This window comes from Syngnathus acus, chromosome 12 (genome assembly GCF_901709675.1).
Source record: "Syngnathus acus chromosome 12, fSynAcu1.2, whole genome shotgun sequence".
Taxonomy (NCBI): Eukaryota; Metazoa; Chordata; class Actinopteri; order Syngnathiformes; family Syngnathidae; genus Syngnathus; species Syngnathus acus.
The window spans coordinates 9,813,437-9,832,071 of record NC_051097.1 but is presented as its reverse complement, the minus strand read 5'-3'; the positions used below and the strand labels follow the sequence as shown (position 1 = coordinate 9,832,071).

Genomic DNA, 18,635 nt, shown 5'->3' with positions numbered 1-18,635 from the left:
ATTGCTTGTGACAGCCAACATGGAAAACGAAGGCAGATGTCATGAGTTACTGTCGTTGCCAGTCAGGAGACATTATGCAACTTTAATGATGACTTTTGTTAAGCTTGACTTGAGTCTAGTCAAAGATGATTTGGCATTCTTGCATGAGCTGCATCTGAAGGAGCCCCCAGAATATCTCTTCACTTTGTACTGAGATGAATTATAGGGAATTTAGTTGGACCGAATGGGAACAAAAATTGAAAAACTAGAACGGTCACTATTGTTCTTAGTGTTTGTACACAGAAAATACTCAAGAGCAGTCACAGCAAAAAAAAAAACGGTTTAATAACTTTAATGTAAGACTTCATTTCCCTTTTTATGATTTCCTAGCAAATTCCCATGAGAATAAATGGAATATTTCAATCTGTCCTTCATCCTCACATCCACAGCCCACAGCACTCACACTCGCTTATACTGTTGCTCATTCTCTCCCTCTGGTTTGTTTCTCAGAACAATTTACAGTGACAGCAGCAGAAGTCAACAGATTGCAACGCCTACTCGTATCCCTCGGCTCATTAACATTCTGACAGTGCAGTTCTTGTTCCAGCACACACCGCCTAAATCCATTGTCCTTTTACTTTTTGCTTGAACCCATTTTAAATCAAATAACTCTAATTATGTAACCTAAGCTTTAAAGAAAAAAAAATCATCCATTCCCAAGAGTTCACCCCAACTTAGTTCATATCGTCCTTGGTAATTGCAGGGCACATACAGACAATTTTCAGTCTTTACCTAACATATTACACAAGGTCTAAAGCTGTAACCTCTATCTGAGAGCCTCTCATACTCCCCCAAGGCCTGAAAAAAAATTCCACCATTAGTATACCGATTGTTTTTTTTTTGTCTTCTAGAAGATACAATCCCCTACCCAACTCATCAGGCTGCTAATAACGGTCATCCAAAAGAAAAGGGTAAAAATAAGGTCAGTAGAGTTGGCTCGGCTGAGTCATCCAGGGAGAGCAAATTGGTTTTTAACGATCTGCCTTCTGAACTCGAAGACAAAAAAAGTCACTAACCCACTAATCCAAAAAAAAACAAAAATGAAATCTAAATGATTTGCAACTTTAACATGAAAGGGCTAAAATGCACAAATATGGTCTAGCTGAATAATTCCATTAGGAAAGAGTCAATGTTCATTTGGAGCGTAATTAGGACCACTCTCTCCCAGACATGTTGCTCCGATTAATAGTCAAATTGGAGGAGATTGTGTTTACGTTTTCTTTCCAATCCAGTTAGGAATTTGGCTCTTATCTTGTCGTCCTCATCTCTTCCCTGAAAGCCAGCTCACGAATAAAGCCAAAGATTGATTCTTTCAACTGGAGACACAAATATGCATATTGTTGTCTCCAAATAAATAACACAATTAATAAATAATGCTTCCACAAATTTTTCTTTTTCAAAGAATTGACCAAAATTTCTATTCTATAAACCATTTTTGTAAGAAAATTCCAATGTAGCTCTTTCAATTATCTTTTGTGTTGGCTTTAGTTTGGATGTTTTTTTTCTGCTAGAGAAGAGGCAAGATATCAAGATCTTACCACGATCCTTGAAATATTTTTTCGCCTCACCCGGCATTGTTATTTGGCACAAAGGAAGTGAGCTAAGCGACTCGTGTACGCAACTGAACTGCTTTTTATTGTTGCTGATGATATAATTGCTTGTTGACATATAAAGCGCTCACTTTTATTCAACTTTGTTTAATTATGCGTTTATTTAATTGGTATTGCAGCGAAGGTGTTCTTTGTCTTATGATGCACACAATTCAGACTACAAACATATTCCTATGTTTTGCCCATTGTCCTTTTAGGATGAGGCGGTTCTTATATGACACGCAAATACTGTAATGTGTTCACTCTCGTGTTATTTTCGCCACATGTCTCCACCCACACGGTCACATCTGCCCCCGTAACTACGTTATCTAGCAAAAAGCAGCAGGGATGAACAAAGAGGCGGAACGGAAATGTGCTGTAACGGTTGCGTTTAGCTTTGAGTCTCCACAAGGCCGACGGAGCCGACAACGGATCACCGTGCCTCATCTGGATATAATCATATCTTTTATCCATGACTTTCAATCCACAAAAAGTTGCATTTGTAGTCTGTTGTCGGTCTCGACTGACAATTTAAAGCGAGCGCGTCGTGGCAGTTTGACTTGATGTTTGTCACCAAAGTATTTGCTGTGCTTTTGTCTTGAGGCGCGCTTTGGGCGTCGCTACTAAAATAAGAAGTATGATGGAGAGAAGCTTCACAAACGGAATGATGAGTATTCACGGATAAAAGACTTCATAGGGAATCATTGTACCTAAGAATTGATTGACATTGTCAAAGAAATGTTGTCATTTGTCACAATGTGCGTTTTTACCAGAAATTAATGATTCAGTTTGACTGGATTTGGAATACAGTAAAATAGAATATTGAAATGAAGCCATTCAGTGCCATTGATGGTTATAGACGTCAAAGAAGTTTGGCAGTGAATGAGTTAAAAGGGTGAAATGGACTTGGCCTTTAAATGGATGCTATTACCTTTGGATGGGCTTTATAAGCAGAAATAAGGAGCGAGAAGGGAGAGAAAGAGAGCAAACGTGACATGAGAATAGCTTTCCATGACGGCCGCCCCCCTAACAATAGTCCTGTCATCACCTTCCAAAGAGCAGATACCCAGATTCCGACGAAAGGATGTCAGGGGTGAAATAAATCACCAGGCCAATTTACTTGAGGAAGGTGAAATTCCTACAGTAAAGGCTGAGCGTGAGAATCACTGACATCCCTGAGTGGAGATTTTCTTTCGTCTTTTCTTGGCGGGCGTGACATTTTGATTCATTAGACCTGTGCATTTCTTTGCTGCATTGGGGAGAGACTCAAAAAAAGAGATGGGAAAATTTGATTTGATGGAAGCTTTGTGTAAAATTGTGAGAGATGTTTCTGGAGTGGAAAGTTTGAAAAAGCTTTTTTTTGTGCTTAGGAGAGAAGGCGTGTCCAAACTTGTGTGTGGTAGGGTACTGTATAAAAGATTGGAAATGAAAACATTTGAAGCATTTTTTGTTGGTCAGAAATGATTTTTGACAATGTGTGAAATGCCAAACACGGCATAATTTAGCCTCTGAAATACAAAAGCAGTTTTGCCTCAATTCTTCGGAGACTGGCAGCGACTTTCTCGTCGCTCTCCCTACCACCGTCAGTCTTTTTTTTTTTTTGTGGGTGTGGTGCAACCAAAAACTGGGCACCTACCTGAAGATTAAATTATAATCTTATGACTCAATGACATCCAATTCACATGCACTCCCGTCAGACTCATTATGACATAGATTTAAGCATAATACTGAAAAAAAAAAAATTGAACAACTCCAACGCGACTGCTGCTACTTAGTGTGGGATCCAATTTTTTGGAGTGCACCTAAATTTTCTTGGATTCTATTGTGAAGCTATTTTGACAGTCACATGACAGTAGATAGAGAAAGAATTTTAATGAGGTGATATTTCCCCTGGCAGACAACCAATCACGTCATGACACTTAAGCGTGCATACCTCTGCCAAGGAAACAAAAAAAAAACATTCTTAACAGCTTTTTTCCCCGCCTGCACTTTGTGGCCATTATATATTTTTTTCCGTGGCGCATTGCTGCTCTGAGCAAGCAAACTAAAAGAATTGATTTTCTACCCTCAAGGGAAGCTCGCGTGCAGATACGCACTACTTACATAGAATATTTTAAACCCGTTTCTATTTGTTGTATTTTGGCCCCTCTCCAATGTCGGTGGCTGTCAGCAAAAAGCCACAAGAATGTGCCACCAATGTTACACAAGCTACCAAGACACCGTCACCTCACTTGGATTTTAATGAGACATCCGTTGCACGTTCTTGGCAAGACCTCATTAATATGTGCATAAGATGGGGGGGAAAAAAAAACCTCACTGTCCCTCTATCTGAGTTGGTTCACCACACTCGGGATGCTTTGAGATGCGACCACTCCACCACCCAAGCCTTAATTCATCTCGTGGCCACATATTTTTGCCTTGATGACCTGTACATGACCATGTAACCAGACAAGCACGACAAGAAAAGGCTTTGTGAATCTCCCCCCCCCCCATCCATAATTCACTTACTACCAGGCTGTCATTTAGCTCAGAGAGACTGACATGGCTTTGAAAGTAAAGTAGAAAGAGCAATTACCTTGGGAGATATTCAGTCAAAAGGAAAGAGCCCAGAGCTGCTTTCCTATCTACAATGACACACAGGAAGTGAACGATCGGAATCGTCAGAGGAGTGAAAGACAAGGTATTTTCATTTCTCTCCTTTTCTTTCTCGATCTTGCTGTCATATTGTTTATTGACACGCGACAACAGTTACGTTGTGGCATCGCAACGCGATATGTTGTGTTGACAATAATCTGGAGTTTGATAAGAAGCTGATTCCTACAAGGACCGAAAGTGTGTTTTTGTTAAATTCAAATTTACGGAGCTGATTTTTCCTTGGAGAACTCAATTCATGAAATGGATCATTGCAGGACTTGGTCCAATGTATATGCAACTGCAATGCTAATGTCAATTTTTTCAGAATTATTAAAAAAAATTTAAAAAAATGCAGTAACCCAGTGATCTGTTCCGTACAGGTGAAATAATTGAAAAGTGTCGCAAGAGCGATTGCGTCTAGCTAGATACAAGGCACAGCATGTTTCCCCTCAACCTGCTGAAAAGAATGTATTGCAATTGTCAAAGAGAGACGTTTACACGGGGAAAACGCCATTTAGCTCAAAGCCCTGCTGTGCCTCAAGTGTCTCCGAGCCGCTATGTGCATTTTCTGAATGAATCCATTAATTTCCCGGCATCAAAAGATTGTTTGCCGGGGAAGGAACAGATGGATAAATAGATAAACCTATTCAGGAAAAAAAAAAAAATCTCAACAATTGAATTGGACATAGTGAAAATTGGCCACACTTTTTCCCCTTTTAATTAATCAAACTGACGAGGCTAAACAAAAAAATCTTGGCAGAGGTAATCAAGTTTTTCATACTAGGTCTTGCATATCATTTTAGCTACATGGATTAGGAATTTAATCTAAATGTACATGCTTAATTTAAAGACGAGGCATGGTGACCTTTGTAGTTGTTGCATATTCTAAATTGGAAACAAAAATATCAGAGTATCATAAACAAGTGGTGCTGATTGGCATTTTCACCCAAGGCAATCTAAATAACGTTGCTCCATTATAATAACTGATGATGAAATATTTATCGGGGATTTGAGGATCCAGGCAGTTTTTAATTAACATTTAGTAAACAGGCATCAAACAAGGTTCCTTCACTGCTGTGGGTCCTGCAATTTGCTTGTCGGTGTTTGCAGCTGCTTTGCGTTCGGTGCACATTTTCAGAAAAGCATGCATGGCAACTTGCTTTAATGTGACTCATGATGATACATCGGCCCGAGCTGTTTGTTTGTGTGTGCGTGTTTTTTTTTTTTACTCTTGATAAAGCCAATCGGTAATTGAAACGATGCTGGACATGCAAAGTGCAAATTAAGCTCAATTCAAAATTGGGGGAGTTGCGAATCGGAGCCAATCGAGTACTATTAGTCATGACGGTTACGTAATGGAAGGATGGGTGGACGGACGGATGGACGGATGGATGGATGGATGGATGGAATTCATGATTAAATGCCCAATCCTGCTTTGGCACACTTGTGGTTGTTTGTTTGCATAAGCAAACGTCGATATCATAAAGAAAGGACATCTGTGTCTGAATATTTTTAAGGAGAGGGGAAAGAGGTTCTTTCTGCGTATCACTTCTGGCTGCTGCCCAACTCCTTCCAACATAGTGCATCTTATTAGTTACAGCCTTTAAAAGCCTCTGGTTGCCTTTCCAGGCGCACTCCATCCCCCCCAATATTCATGATTAGTGTGGAACTGATGTTCTCATTGTTGAACCACAGTTGATTTCAGGTCACGCTCATTACTCACACACTCTGTTGCCATTTCTGGAAGCAGCGCATTAAGGCTGGCTTTTAGAAGTTGCCATGAGAATAAAAATCAGAAGACCCTTACATGACTCATGTGTATCATGAATATTATAGATTTTTTTTTTTATAGGATGAAATTCCTACTTGCTACTAGCTTTGTATACAAAGTCAGCTCCGATAACTCACCAGACAAAAAGGCTGTTGTAGTCAGTAACATTTCAAGGCCCATTTATGGTGTTCATCATGTGCAGTGTACGTATCAAAGTGGGAGTCTTGTAAAGTGCTGACCAAGAGCCCCTTATCGATGCACAAAAGAAGGTCCCTTGATTCCACTCTATACTTATGTTTTTTTCCCAGTTGATGAATTGAGTGAAATGATACGTTTTGTGGACTCCAGATATTGTTAACCTTGTTGGCAAGACTTTAATCCAGATTCAGCAGGCACAAAAGTGTCATTATGGAATTAGTGAGAGGCTGGCTACACGAGGATCAACATGAATATGAACATCGACAGTTTTCCGTTTATAGTCAGCAAGGTCAGGGAGGGTCGCAACATCCTTTTAGCTTACACTTTAGTCCGTGACTAAACTCATGGATACCTCGTCTATCTCGAGAGCATCGACGGCTTGTCGTTATTTGTTTCTGCAAGCTGAAATATCTTGATAGATGTTGAACTAGCGTTTTAAATTCAGGCACTCTTCCTGCTAAAAAAACAAAAAAACAGCTATTTATTATTGTCATTCTCAGGTTGTTGTCATGCTGCCGTTTGCATTATCTTGAAGCCCAGCATGTAATTGGCGCTCATTGTTATACACTCTAGTCTTGCTAATATTTACCAACAAAATATTCCTTGACAGAAAATGTAGATGACTATAAATTACCGTATTTTCCGGACTATAAGGCGCACCGGACTATAGGGCGCACCTTCAATGAATGGCCCATTTTAACACTTTGTCCATATATAAGGCGCACCGGACTATAAGGCGCACCATTAATGCAATCACAATATAATAACTTGAAATGGTGAAAACAATAACAATATATCAATAATGTTAATATCACACAACACACAAAATAAACATGTAAAGCTTACTTTAATAAGTACAAAACAAAACAGTCAGATAGATCAGTTAACTTTAAAAGATCCATCCATCCATCATTCTCCATTTGGTCCATATATAAGGCGCACCGGACTATAAGGCGCACTGTCGGCTTTTGAGAAAATTTGAGGTTTTTAGGTGCGCCTTATAGTCCGGAAAATACGGTACTGTATAAATATAGTTGGATGCCTTTGAGACCGATTGTTTCAGAGCTTTGGGACTGAAGGTCACCAAAGGCATACAGAGGCAGGATCCAGGTGGAGGCGGGTTGCCAGTCATTGTAAGCAGAAGCGCAGATATTGGTGGCAAGCATCCAAAGGATCAAAATATGCATACGGCGTTGCAGCGCGTGTGGCTCCGTTATTTTTGCGCCTTTATGGAAATGACTCGCAACCGCGACGTGCACAATAAGCAATCGAAAAACCCGGCCAAACAATTCTCTCATACGTAATGCAACTAAGTCTGTGCGGGAAGTTTGACGCAAAAACGATGACTTCTTGAAAAAATATGTTTTAAATATTTTGCCCTGCGTAACTATGAATTTGCTTCATGTTTGTGAAAGGAGCCATTGAACTCAACATTCATTTCCACATCCGATTGTCAGTATAAAAAAAAAATCTTCATGCTTGAAGGACAAGGACAGAACAATTATAACTTTCATGTCGCTCTACTTTGAAAATATATTTACAGTATGAGCCTTTGTAGCCATTTTTTGGACTTATTCCGCACAAGGGCGAATTAATGACCTGGCACTTTGATAGCGTCCACCGAGACGCTTTGGAGTTAATATCAGTTAATTAATTCAATGCACTGGGCAGGGAGCCGTGAGCGAGGTTGAAGTGGACCACGACGTACGTGCGTACGTGCGTGCGTGTAACGGCAGCTGAGGTGGCGGCGTGGCCGGTGAGGCCAAGTTGGTGAAGGGTTTAAACTGAGAGTAAAATCATGGGAGTAATCCACTGAGTGGCTATAATGTAATGAGTCAGCCTCACTTAATGGAGATCATTTGAGGAGGAAGAAGGAGGTTGAGGAAGCAAGAGAGGTGATGGTTAAGGAGATTCTCGCTTGACAGAAAGACGAGGTCTGCTATCCTTCTTAAAAGCCAACCAGACACTAGCTCGCGGTGGCTGTTTTATAACATTACATCACTGCAGTGTTGCACAATTGTGGAATTATAGTGCGGCACGACTTGAGATAATCATGTTATGCTCTAGCTTGAGGCTAGGAGTAACCGTTTTTATTTAAAACAGACCTAATGTTGCAGATGCTTTCTGCGAAGGCTTTGGTATAGAGAGCAGTGGTCCGGGGTAATTCCTGAACCAACTGCATCATGTCGGCATAATCAGCCTGATTGAGGATACAAGCGATGTTTTTTTGGTGAGTTCCTAGAACTGTCTCGAATGATTTTATTTATTGTCTTGCTACTGCATCCCTACTCCAATCTAGATTTAGTTTCAGTGCTCCCTGAGATTCGGGTCATGTACCGTATTTTCCGCACTATAAGGCGCACCTAAAAACCTCCAATTCTCTCAAAAGCCGACAGTGCGCCTTATAATCAGGTGCGCCTTATATATGGACCAATATTGAGCCACTACAGCAGGTGTGTCCAAAGTCCGGCCCGCGGGCCAAATGTATATATCTTATATATGGACAAAGTTTTAAAATGGGCCATTCATTGGAGGTGCGCCTTATAATCCGGTGCGCCTTATAGTGTGGAAAATACGGTAGTCTATTTTTTAAAATCCAGGTGGAGGATCTTGCGCTGATTTTTGTTGCCTGTGTGCGCATATTTGTTTTTTTGATCCAGGTCATCTGCCACCTTTGCCTGGTACAATATATTCTTTTTTTTTTTTTTTAGCAGAGCTTATTATGCGCTGGAAAATGACCAAAGATGAGTTGTCAAAAGAGTCCCATGTGCTTGTTTGGCATGGTGTTGAGGTTGGGGAGAAAGCGAGGTCACACTCTAAAACACGTGGCCAGATGTGACATGACACATGCTGCCAATTGGGCTGAAGGATTTGAACCACAAAAGCACATCAAACATGTCCAAACTCTTCTTCAAATTTCCAATAATACGTTTCTCTTCTCGCAACAGGTTCCTCATCAGATGGGCGCACTGACCTTCTACCGATACGAGCAGCCGATTGTAGACTACTGCCAAGCCCACCAACCCCTGCGGCTAAACATGGGCTACGAGGGCCCCCCTCAAGGTCTTGAGGGCCTGGAAGACCTGGGGCCTTGCGAGAGGGGCACTATACAGACAGTGGCGCTCCCGGCCGTGCCCACCGCCGCCGTCATCGGGCCATCGGTACCGGGGCCTCGTTCTCCTCCTCCGTCGGCACTCAGGCCGACCGCCGAAGGTCCGGGCGCCGGCGGGCTTCCCTCCGAGCGCACCGGCACGCTTAAATTTGGACGCTAGTGAGCCGGTGATGAATTGTGACTTGGAAATAATGGGGCAGCTGAGCTGGTTATCGACCTTGGGTTTGGATCACGAGTATGCCGAAATGTTTTGGTATCAACACACACAATCTGAGCAAATACAGACATCATTCGGTGGATTTCTTTCATTTTTACGGAACGGGCAGAGATGGTAAAACGGAAGTTTATTTATATTTATTTCGCTATTTTGACAACATGGGTTGTGCTTTTGGAAAATTCTGCCACTGCATGTATTGGGACGGAAAGGAGGGCTCACACAAAATGATTTTTTCAAGAACAGGGTGTTTAACTGTGATTGCGTGGATAATTTACATTCAGCAAATGATTACAAAAAATATTTCAACTGTATTTGCTTTGACTTTTAATTTTGGATTTGGGATCTAATTAATAACATCAATACACATATCAAACCAAAGATTTGTTTTTCCATTGAACTGGATATTAATTGTGGGCATTCTTAAATTTCAAGTGTATTTAATAACGTCCATTCTTAGATACTTAACTCAATGTCTGAGGTTTTGTTTCTAACAAATTGGAATTGTGATGAGATAATTGAGTCGGTCCTCAAACTGCAAACTGGGCATGCTCCATAGTTATCTTTTAAAAGACGGGCAGAAATTTATACACTCAACAATTTTACCAAAACTAAAAGCAAAATAATGTATTGTACATACTCTACCCTTGAAGAGGTCCACTGACCACTCTCACTGCCCCATTCGGAATCACGTCGGATCACATGAGGAAAATCAGGAGAGCATCATCTCCCCGACATCGCTGCCCACTACAGAGCGAAGCCTCGTGGGGACATGTTGGATCATCACGTTGACGCCGGCTCGGCCTGAGGATGAACCCGCTGGGCTGAATTGGGAATAATGCCCGACATCTCCCTCTTGTCCCATGCGTGACATCACGGCTCTCTGTAAACCTTTGGGCAAACACGCCAAGCATTGCTATTGACTGACTTACAGAAAGACTCAAAGCAAGCAATGCACAGGGATCCTTTTATTTCCACATGCAAGTGACGATCGACCCCGAAAGGATCGGAACGCTTAACTGAAAAAATTTGACCAACATTTTCCACATGGACTGGTCATCAAGATAAGAACCTGGGTAATTATTTATCTTTTCTTTTCGTCGGTTGTCGTGAACAAAGAAGAATTGCGGTGTGCAATGATGATGTCAAGACATTCTATAGCCGAGGTGAAAATCAAATAGAACTTATTTATCATGTAAATAGAAAATCTTTTAAAGATGGCAAGAAAATATGACTTTCTGCCGAAACGTGAACAAAAAGAGGAGCCTTATGTGTTATAAAGTTCAAACTGGTTTCAATGATTCATATTTTTCTATTTGCTCCCGTATTCAAACCCAAAGTGGTTTCCATCATCCAATCATCTCCCAAAGCTACACGATGGAAGAAAGTTTCAGAGCCCCATTGTGATGTATCCATCCGTGTCTCATCTCAGTGGCCATATGCAGCGACTCAATATTTTTTGTCATGTCATTCCTTTGCGTTTTAACAAACCCCCGAAACATTCACAAGAACTTGGCAATGCAACAAAAAATAATGTACAGTACATTGCATTAAAAATGCGCTTAGTCCAATTGCTTCTTAGTGCTGGTGGAGTTTCCTTTGTAGAAGCGATATATTTAGAATAAGGGCCCGTTTTCAATTCTGTCCATTTTTGTCCATGCGGTATATACTGTCTGCCTTGCTCTTGACCTGGAGATACCTGATTAATGAGTTATCTGTGCATGCTAATACCTTGTTAGTGGAAATTGACCGTGCAGGACATATCTGTCTATAGTTGGGAGCTGGATTGTTTTCGAGGACCTGCTCCAAGGTAGTACTCACTGTTTGGCTTAGCTTGTCACATACTGGACCTTGGTGGTTGGAACTGCGGTATCACTTTGAATTGCTCTGCGATAATGTTAGCGGCCATGCTTTGCCAGCATTTTGTTCTGAGCTAAACGTCAGCATGGTAACCAAAAAAAAAAAAAAAAAGGCTGCAGTGTTCTCCAGGTTAGTTTTTGTAGTAGCAAACCAGTCATGTAAAGCGTCCGTAAATCCCCAACGCTAAAGTTCCCGGATTTGTTTTTGTCTTGTTTCATTGGACAGTAATGCAAAAATGATTTTAAGGTGCTTAGTGTTTTATTCATGCAAAAATGCATACAGTGACAATTCTAAATTGATTATTAAATCAACATATACTGACAGGTAAGGAATGTTTATATTGATTTTCTCTCCTGAGCTTTCTTTGGTCCATGTTCAGTGTAGGACACACCATGGTACCAAACAAGAACCTTTCGAGGGCACCATCTTTCTTTTTCTCTATCTTTCTGTTGAATAATTGTCGGGGCGACGAAAATAAAGCAATGACTGCTTTTAATTATTTATTTTCTAGTCATGTTTTATGCATTGCCATTCTTTTCAGTGCCAAGTGATCTAAGTGACCATTGTTGTGTTTTGCTTCTAGAATACCAATAATTCTGTCCTTGTTCGTATGCTCGTATCTGCACATAAATTTAATTGCTACATCCGTGCCGTTCTCTTCATAGACGTTGGAAAATGCACAGTCTTCCTGGGAGTAATTATTTTTTATTTGGTTTTGTTATTGTCCATGTCGGTCACCATTGAGGAGTGGGATGCAAAAGCGCCGCATGCTTAATGATGCATGTTGGAGCTGAAGTTAAAGGCTATCTGTGCTGGAGCCCGCAACTCCAATTGGTTTTATTTTCTTCCGTCCAATTTTGGTGGTTTGGAATTTAACAGCAGGCTTCCCACATTCATGCTGGGGATTTTTTTCTTTTTTTATATATTTTTTTATTTGTTTATTTTTTTTAACTTTTTTTTTTCTCATCTTTTTTTTCATCTTCGCTTTCCAGCAAGAACTAAATGCAGCAGCCGAGATCAGAGGGTAAACAAGAAACACTGTAAATTCGGGTGGACAAATGGATAAGTGCAAGTACATTTCTTTTGTCACAATGAAAGCTTTTGTTACATCCCTGAACGACCCAGACAGGTTTATTCCGAGCGTACTTAAAGGTTACAAACTGCCTGGCGTCGGCCCACGGCCGAGCACACCTACTGTACGGCGAACGAAGCGTATTGTTGAATTGCCTGCATTCTGCAACCTATTTAAATAGATGCATGCTCACATCCAAACAATTGCAGAGAGGCTCGCATCTATTGTGGATGTTTACTGCACTAAAGGAGTGCACGCACTCTAATCATACTTAAACGTACTACAGCTTTTGGTGCGCCCATCAATTTGAGCTCACCGAAGGCAATCTTTGACGCTTCAGTAATTTCTAATCCATTACCTAATAAATAGATTTGAGAAATTAATTCCGAGTCAAATGCGGATTTGCAGCTTTTCCTGCTCTGCTGTGCACTACTTTCTCATCCACCAGGCAATGCTTCACTTTTCCCACACTGGGGTCTTTTTCCTCATTCTAATTCAGTCGTCATTTTATTTTTGTCGTATTTGATGAATATTATGACCATTACCAGATAGCTATTCTCTGCATGTACTATACAACGGGCCTGAGCGTGCCTACATCATCTCTGCATCCCTTTTGGCCAATGTCACTAGCACTCATGCTCACTCCCGCCCGCTCCCCATTGATTGTTATTGTCCGATGCTGTTCCACATTAGCACGAGGTCTTTAACCTGTGACTCATATTGTCCCGACACTCTTTTTCTGCCATTGCTCATGTCAGGGGGCACACGGAACAGCAAGACGTGGTCATTAACCTTTGCCGAGGGGGGAAAAGACACTTTTTCATTTGCCCGTTTACGCCCCTAATTGTATTTCATGTGAACACCCAAGAAGGTGAGGTTTAAATTTAAACAAGCAGGATTTTTATTCCTGGATTTGATGTGTGGTGGCAGTGAAAAGGGAAAGCAGAGGGGAGCTGACAGAAAGCAATATTGGAAGACGTTCTTGTTCTCATGCAAGCTTAAAGCACTTTCCCTTTATTTCCAAGCCTCCTACTGTAAATGTGCAAAACAACGGAATCCCCCGCTGTCTCCCTCCCATCTAATTTCTGCAGAGCGTCAATTTCCGTAGGGTGTAAATATGTGCTGCACTGTTTTCTTTGGTAGTTGCTTTGTTTTGTTTTGCTTTTTTCCACTCTCATTTGGACTTTTTTTTCTGCTTTTATTGTACTCAGACCTAAAGCATTTTTTTGTGGAGATCTGGTCCAAGTGCAAACATATGGCTCTTTGAGTAAATTATTGTCAGAAAATGTTTTGTAAAAATTTTGATGATGATTAAAAAAAATAAACTTATGAGATGGAAACTGTGGTGTTTTATTTCTCCAATGTACAATTATGTATTTTCCCAACCCGAGTTTATGCGTCAAGGGTTTATTTGCTGTTTTATGGAAGGTAACTCTTGTTTTTGTCATTCCGTGCTGTAATTGTCGTTATTTCCATGACAGACTGTGCTATGCTACATGCTGAGCCATTGCCCCCGGGCTCCTCAACAACACATCCAAACAATATGAAGTTTGTGTGTCTTTGCTGCTTTGCATCTGTTCAGGTTACACAACTAAAATATTCACAGACTTGCATAAAAAACCCAAAACTAATTGATTTTTATCGGAAAGCAACCAAACGTGTTTGAGATGTCCTCAGAGAACCTACACCGCCTTTTCAATCTCATATTTTTTAGTCCAGATACGGCATAAAAAGAACATTTCTTCCACATTTGTTGCTCTCAATGGATGGCCGAAGAGAGGCTTTCCCTTCGGCGCTTTCCTTTGACTCGTTGCACCGTGCCTTTCCGTTTGACCCGAAAAGGAGCAGTCAAGTTTTAAAAATAGTTTGCATTTTACGCTTCATATCAGCCTTTCTGTGTTAAACTTTTGTATGACCTTCCTTTGCGTGTTCTGCAGCACGTATGGCAAAAGCTCCAAAGTAAAATGAGTTTGTCATGGTTGTGTTACTCTTGTGTGCATGGCAGGTCTTTTTTTTTGTTTTTTTTGTTTTTTTCCTCCTGGCAAGTCAGGCATGTGGGCGCGGCCGCAAGCTGACAAGGCACACCAGGCTTCATTGAGCGATCAGCTTCTCTATAAAAGACCTGCAAGCAAGCAAGCAAGATTTTGCCAGATGATTTCATTTTGGTTGGTAGTACAGCACAATCTGTATTTTTTATTTTTTTTTCCCGGTGTTGGTAATCTGTTTTGCACTGGAAAATTTTAGTTCTCTGACAAAATCCTCCAGCGAACCAGCCCTTTTTTTTTTTTTTTTTTTTTTAAAATGAACTGTTATCAATCATTTTTCCACCTGTCTCCGTCTGTGCCCTTTAGCGTCAAGACAAAGCAAGAGTCTTCTATAGCTGCTTTAAGGTATATATATGTGCAGTATGACCTTGATTTCTAATTAAGTTTGCTGAATTGCAATGAGAAGTGAATTTTTAAAAGCCACGTGTCAGGGGTCAGCTTTAAAATGAGGCTGGGCTCATATTTCTTTATTCCTTTTTATGCTTGACATTCACACAGTCCACACATCTATATAAATCATTAATTTATATTCAAATTGTCAGATATGCTAATAAGCCTGCTTTCAAAAACATGAATATGACAGAAGCAAAATTTGTAAATATATAGTTACGAGTTGAATTGCCGCATGCATATTTAATATCATTAATACATTTAAATCTTTCCCTTTGATCAACATTTGAAAGTGTGTCACTAGGCTGTCGGGGTTCCACTTTTGCTTTTCTCGTGGGTAGATAGGCCGATGCTGAGAGAGCGATAAATCAGGTTTCATTGATGTGTAAAACACTGCGAATTCTTTTGTGAAGTGTCATCTACATAGTGATGAAAAATAAATAGCATACAGTTCACATTATAAGTAAAGGCAAAAATCTTGGAGATATCTCAAAAGAATTCCCTTCCCCAATTGTCCTCCTGATGTCCATGTTTTCGTTTCCTCTCATCTTACCATTGGGGGAGGAAAAAAAACGGGTTTTCTAGAAATACATGAGCTCAATGCAAGAAATAGATCTTAACATCCATTGAAGAACTTGTCTTTGAAAGTTTGTCGACTGTTATTTTTGGTAAAGTTCTTGTTTGCATGAAAGCTCTTGCTAACTTGCAAAGAACTGAGTCACTCCTCTCGAGACTAACGAGATCCGGTTTTCACCACCGTATCATTTAAAAAAAAAAAGATGCAAAACTCAAACTGAACCTCGTTAAGGAGTTTTTTGTTTTACAAAATGATTTCAAAAGAAGGTGGAACGCATTTCAATCTGCATGGAGGCTTTAACACAATGCTTCCTTGACATTGGGGGGGAGCGGAGCCCCGTTTTGAAGGTTGATCACCTGTGCCAAGAATTTTTTTGTATCACGCTGCCTCAATCACAGGAAAGTACAAGAGGTAGGGGGAGGAAATTGACTGTGGGGAAGGAAATTAAGCATTCCATGCGCAAGATACCTGCCGCTGCTTAATTACAGAATCATTGTCTTAATTACCGCCTGTCATCAGCCAACAGAACTGACTGTCCTTTTTCCTTTGACTTTATTATCTCAAACATCACTTGAAACAACAGATCAGAAGGAATCTTTAGGGGACAGTTGAGAAAATATTCTGTCAATCTCTATTACTTGATAAATATTAACTCTTGACGGACTGCAGTTGGCTTCGCGTGGGTTTTTGTGAGAGAAACAGAAAATCACATTCTTTTCATTAAGTGATCTGTGATCGTGGATCCAGAGATGTCAAATCCTGGTCCAGAAAGTCGAGACCCTTCCAGTTTTTAATCAACCGAGTTAATAAGTAAACAAGTTTAGCATCTGTGGCTAAAGCCAAATTTTGGCAGAGTTTGTGACCTCATTTAGCACCTGTGGCTAAAACCAAGCTTTGGCTGGGTTTTTTGTTGACCAGCATTTAACCTAGTTTCGCACTTGTGGCTAAACCCAAACTGTGGTCGGATTTTGACTTTCTCGACCTGGAGTTGTCGTCGCTGGACTTGACAGTAGCATTTTTCTAAGCCAACTATCCGTTTCAAGATTCAAGAATTTTTATTCGCCAAGTTTGAGCGTGCCAAACAAGGAATTTGACTTCGGTACATCACAGCCTCTGTTCAACATTTAGGTGACTAACAACACTCAGGATGTGTGAAAAGTGACAAATATTCTCAAACATCCCCTGATCCTAAACTCCCAGGAGGGCAAGGAAAAACTCAAAACTCCAACTAGGGGAAATGAGAAACCTAGAGAAGAGACCACAGATGGGAGGAACCCTTCTTCCAGGATGACCAGGCTGCAATGGATGCAGAAAGGACACATAGTACAAATAGCGTCTTCGAAAGGAATTTCCAGTCATGCTAGAAGATAATTAACAAACCATCAACAATAGTTCGTCATAATGTCGTTTAATCCCCCCCGCCAAACTTGAACGTTGGCATTCTGTCGTGAGAGCGAGTCGAACACCTGTTTGTGTATTTAATCCAAAAGACAGAACAGACTCACGGGACACCACTCCGGGTCCAACACTACGTTGTAAATTGTATGCCGTTTTCTGCTATGTCAATGGATTGAGCTAATTAGTACAAAACAGGTGTTAATTAATCGAGGTGAGAGGCTATCAGTTTGTTTCCGATCCATAGCGACTTGTCTCATGGTGCGCCAACTCTTCGATCTCCCCTGCAGGCCTGAACGCGCCACTAGACTTGTCATTTCCAATCGGGATGTTTTAAAAGATTCCTCAAAGGTGTCCCTCTTGTTAAGCCTCGGTGAACTCGGATGAATGGAACGAGTTCAAATCGGTGCAATGTGTTTCTTTTTTCGCCGCCTTCTGTCTGGCGCTTTTCTTTTCGGAAGTTTTGAAGCTGCCAACATGAAGCAACACCTGCTGAGTTAGGACGCCGAGGGAAATAGCAACAAAGTGTCGTTGTTTTCTGTCGCTTTGGAACTAAAGCAAATTAAATGATGTCCTGTTGGTTGCGGTTAACGTTTGATAAAGGAGGCAACCGAGCAAGTGAATTATAAACAAGCGGAATGTTCGACAAGCGACACAAATGTGTTGAGGCGTTTCATCAAATGAAGCTAGAACGACTTCGTCGTAAATTAGTCCAGTCAGTCGTCAAATCGGGGTTTATTAGGAAAGTATCATCGCATAATTTGCTGACGTGAGAAAATTGGGATTTTTCCCATTAACAGCTGACTGCTTTAGGGATTTGTATTTCAATTCACATGCTAACATTTGATATTCATTTGCCATCTCTACATTCAAATACTATAATTTATGTTGAGAATAGAGTGCAGAGGAGATAAGGACAAGTTGAAATGCTATCAAATGAATTGAAATGTAATGATAGAAAGGGAGGCCTTGAAAAATGAGAGCTGAATAGTTCATTTTCATTATAGTCGCATTTATTTAATCTTGTATCTACTGTTGGTGTATACCAAAGCAAGACCCGCCTTCCTCCAAGTAACTTTTGTATTTCATCAACTTTTTGTTTACCCCAAGGACTTAGCATGCCTTGACATTTTATTCTGATTTATTTGAAGGCATCTTACTGTGTGAATATGCATGGCAAATTGATTATTGGTGACTCCATTTTCCTGGCATCTAATTTGCTTCCCAGCAGTGCTTCAAGAATCTTGCAACCGTGAATCATGTGCAAAGCTTTTGTTTAGTGTGATGAAAGATGGTTGAGCGAGGTGCTGGGTTGAGTTGAAGAATTTTCAAAACAACATGGATTAGAGGAGGCACATTTGCATTTCAACAAAATACTCCCTTATGGGGAATTCTTGGTGCTTACACGCTATGGGTGCACACATGAGATGAATAATGCGTGTTGGGATTGGAGGACATAAATGGAAAAAAAAAAAAAGATCAGCTCATCACAGCTGGTGGGCTTACGTAGAATTAACCTGGCAAGGATTTGAAAATAAAGACTCGAATCTCTCATGTAACATGCTGCGGAAATGTTATGGCAGAAATTGATAATTGTTAATACCGTATTTTCCGCACGATCCGGCACACCTAGAAAACCTCCAATTTTCTCAAAAGCCGACAGTGCGCCTTATAATCCGGTGCGCCTTATATATGGACAAAGTTTTAAAATGAGCCATTCATTGAAAGTGCGCCTTATT

At 40.6% G+C, this 18,635-nt stretch overlaps 1 protein-coding gene across 2 annotated transcripts in view; it reads left to right on the top strand.

Annotated features, from left to right (window-relative positions):
- The window catches only part of LOC119131319 (leucine-rich repeat transmembrane neuronal protein 4), a 42,586-nt gene extending 28,757 nt beyond the window's left edge, over positions 1 to 13,829 (top strand). Inside the window, exon 3 of one of the 2 annotated variants that reach the window (XR_005099637.1) lies at positions 9,180 to 9,261. Coding sequence is in view for 1 of the 2 variants with exons in the window: in XM_037265649.1 (XP_037121544.1) it covers positions 9,180 to 9,503 (324 nt within the window). In the remaining variant the exon portion in view is untranslated. Of the gene's footprint in view, positions 1 to 9,179 lie in introns of both variants that reach the window. The other variant, XM_037265649.1, reaches the window with a different exon arrangement.
- Positions 13,830 to 18,635: the final 4,806 nt, after the last annotated feature.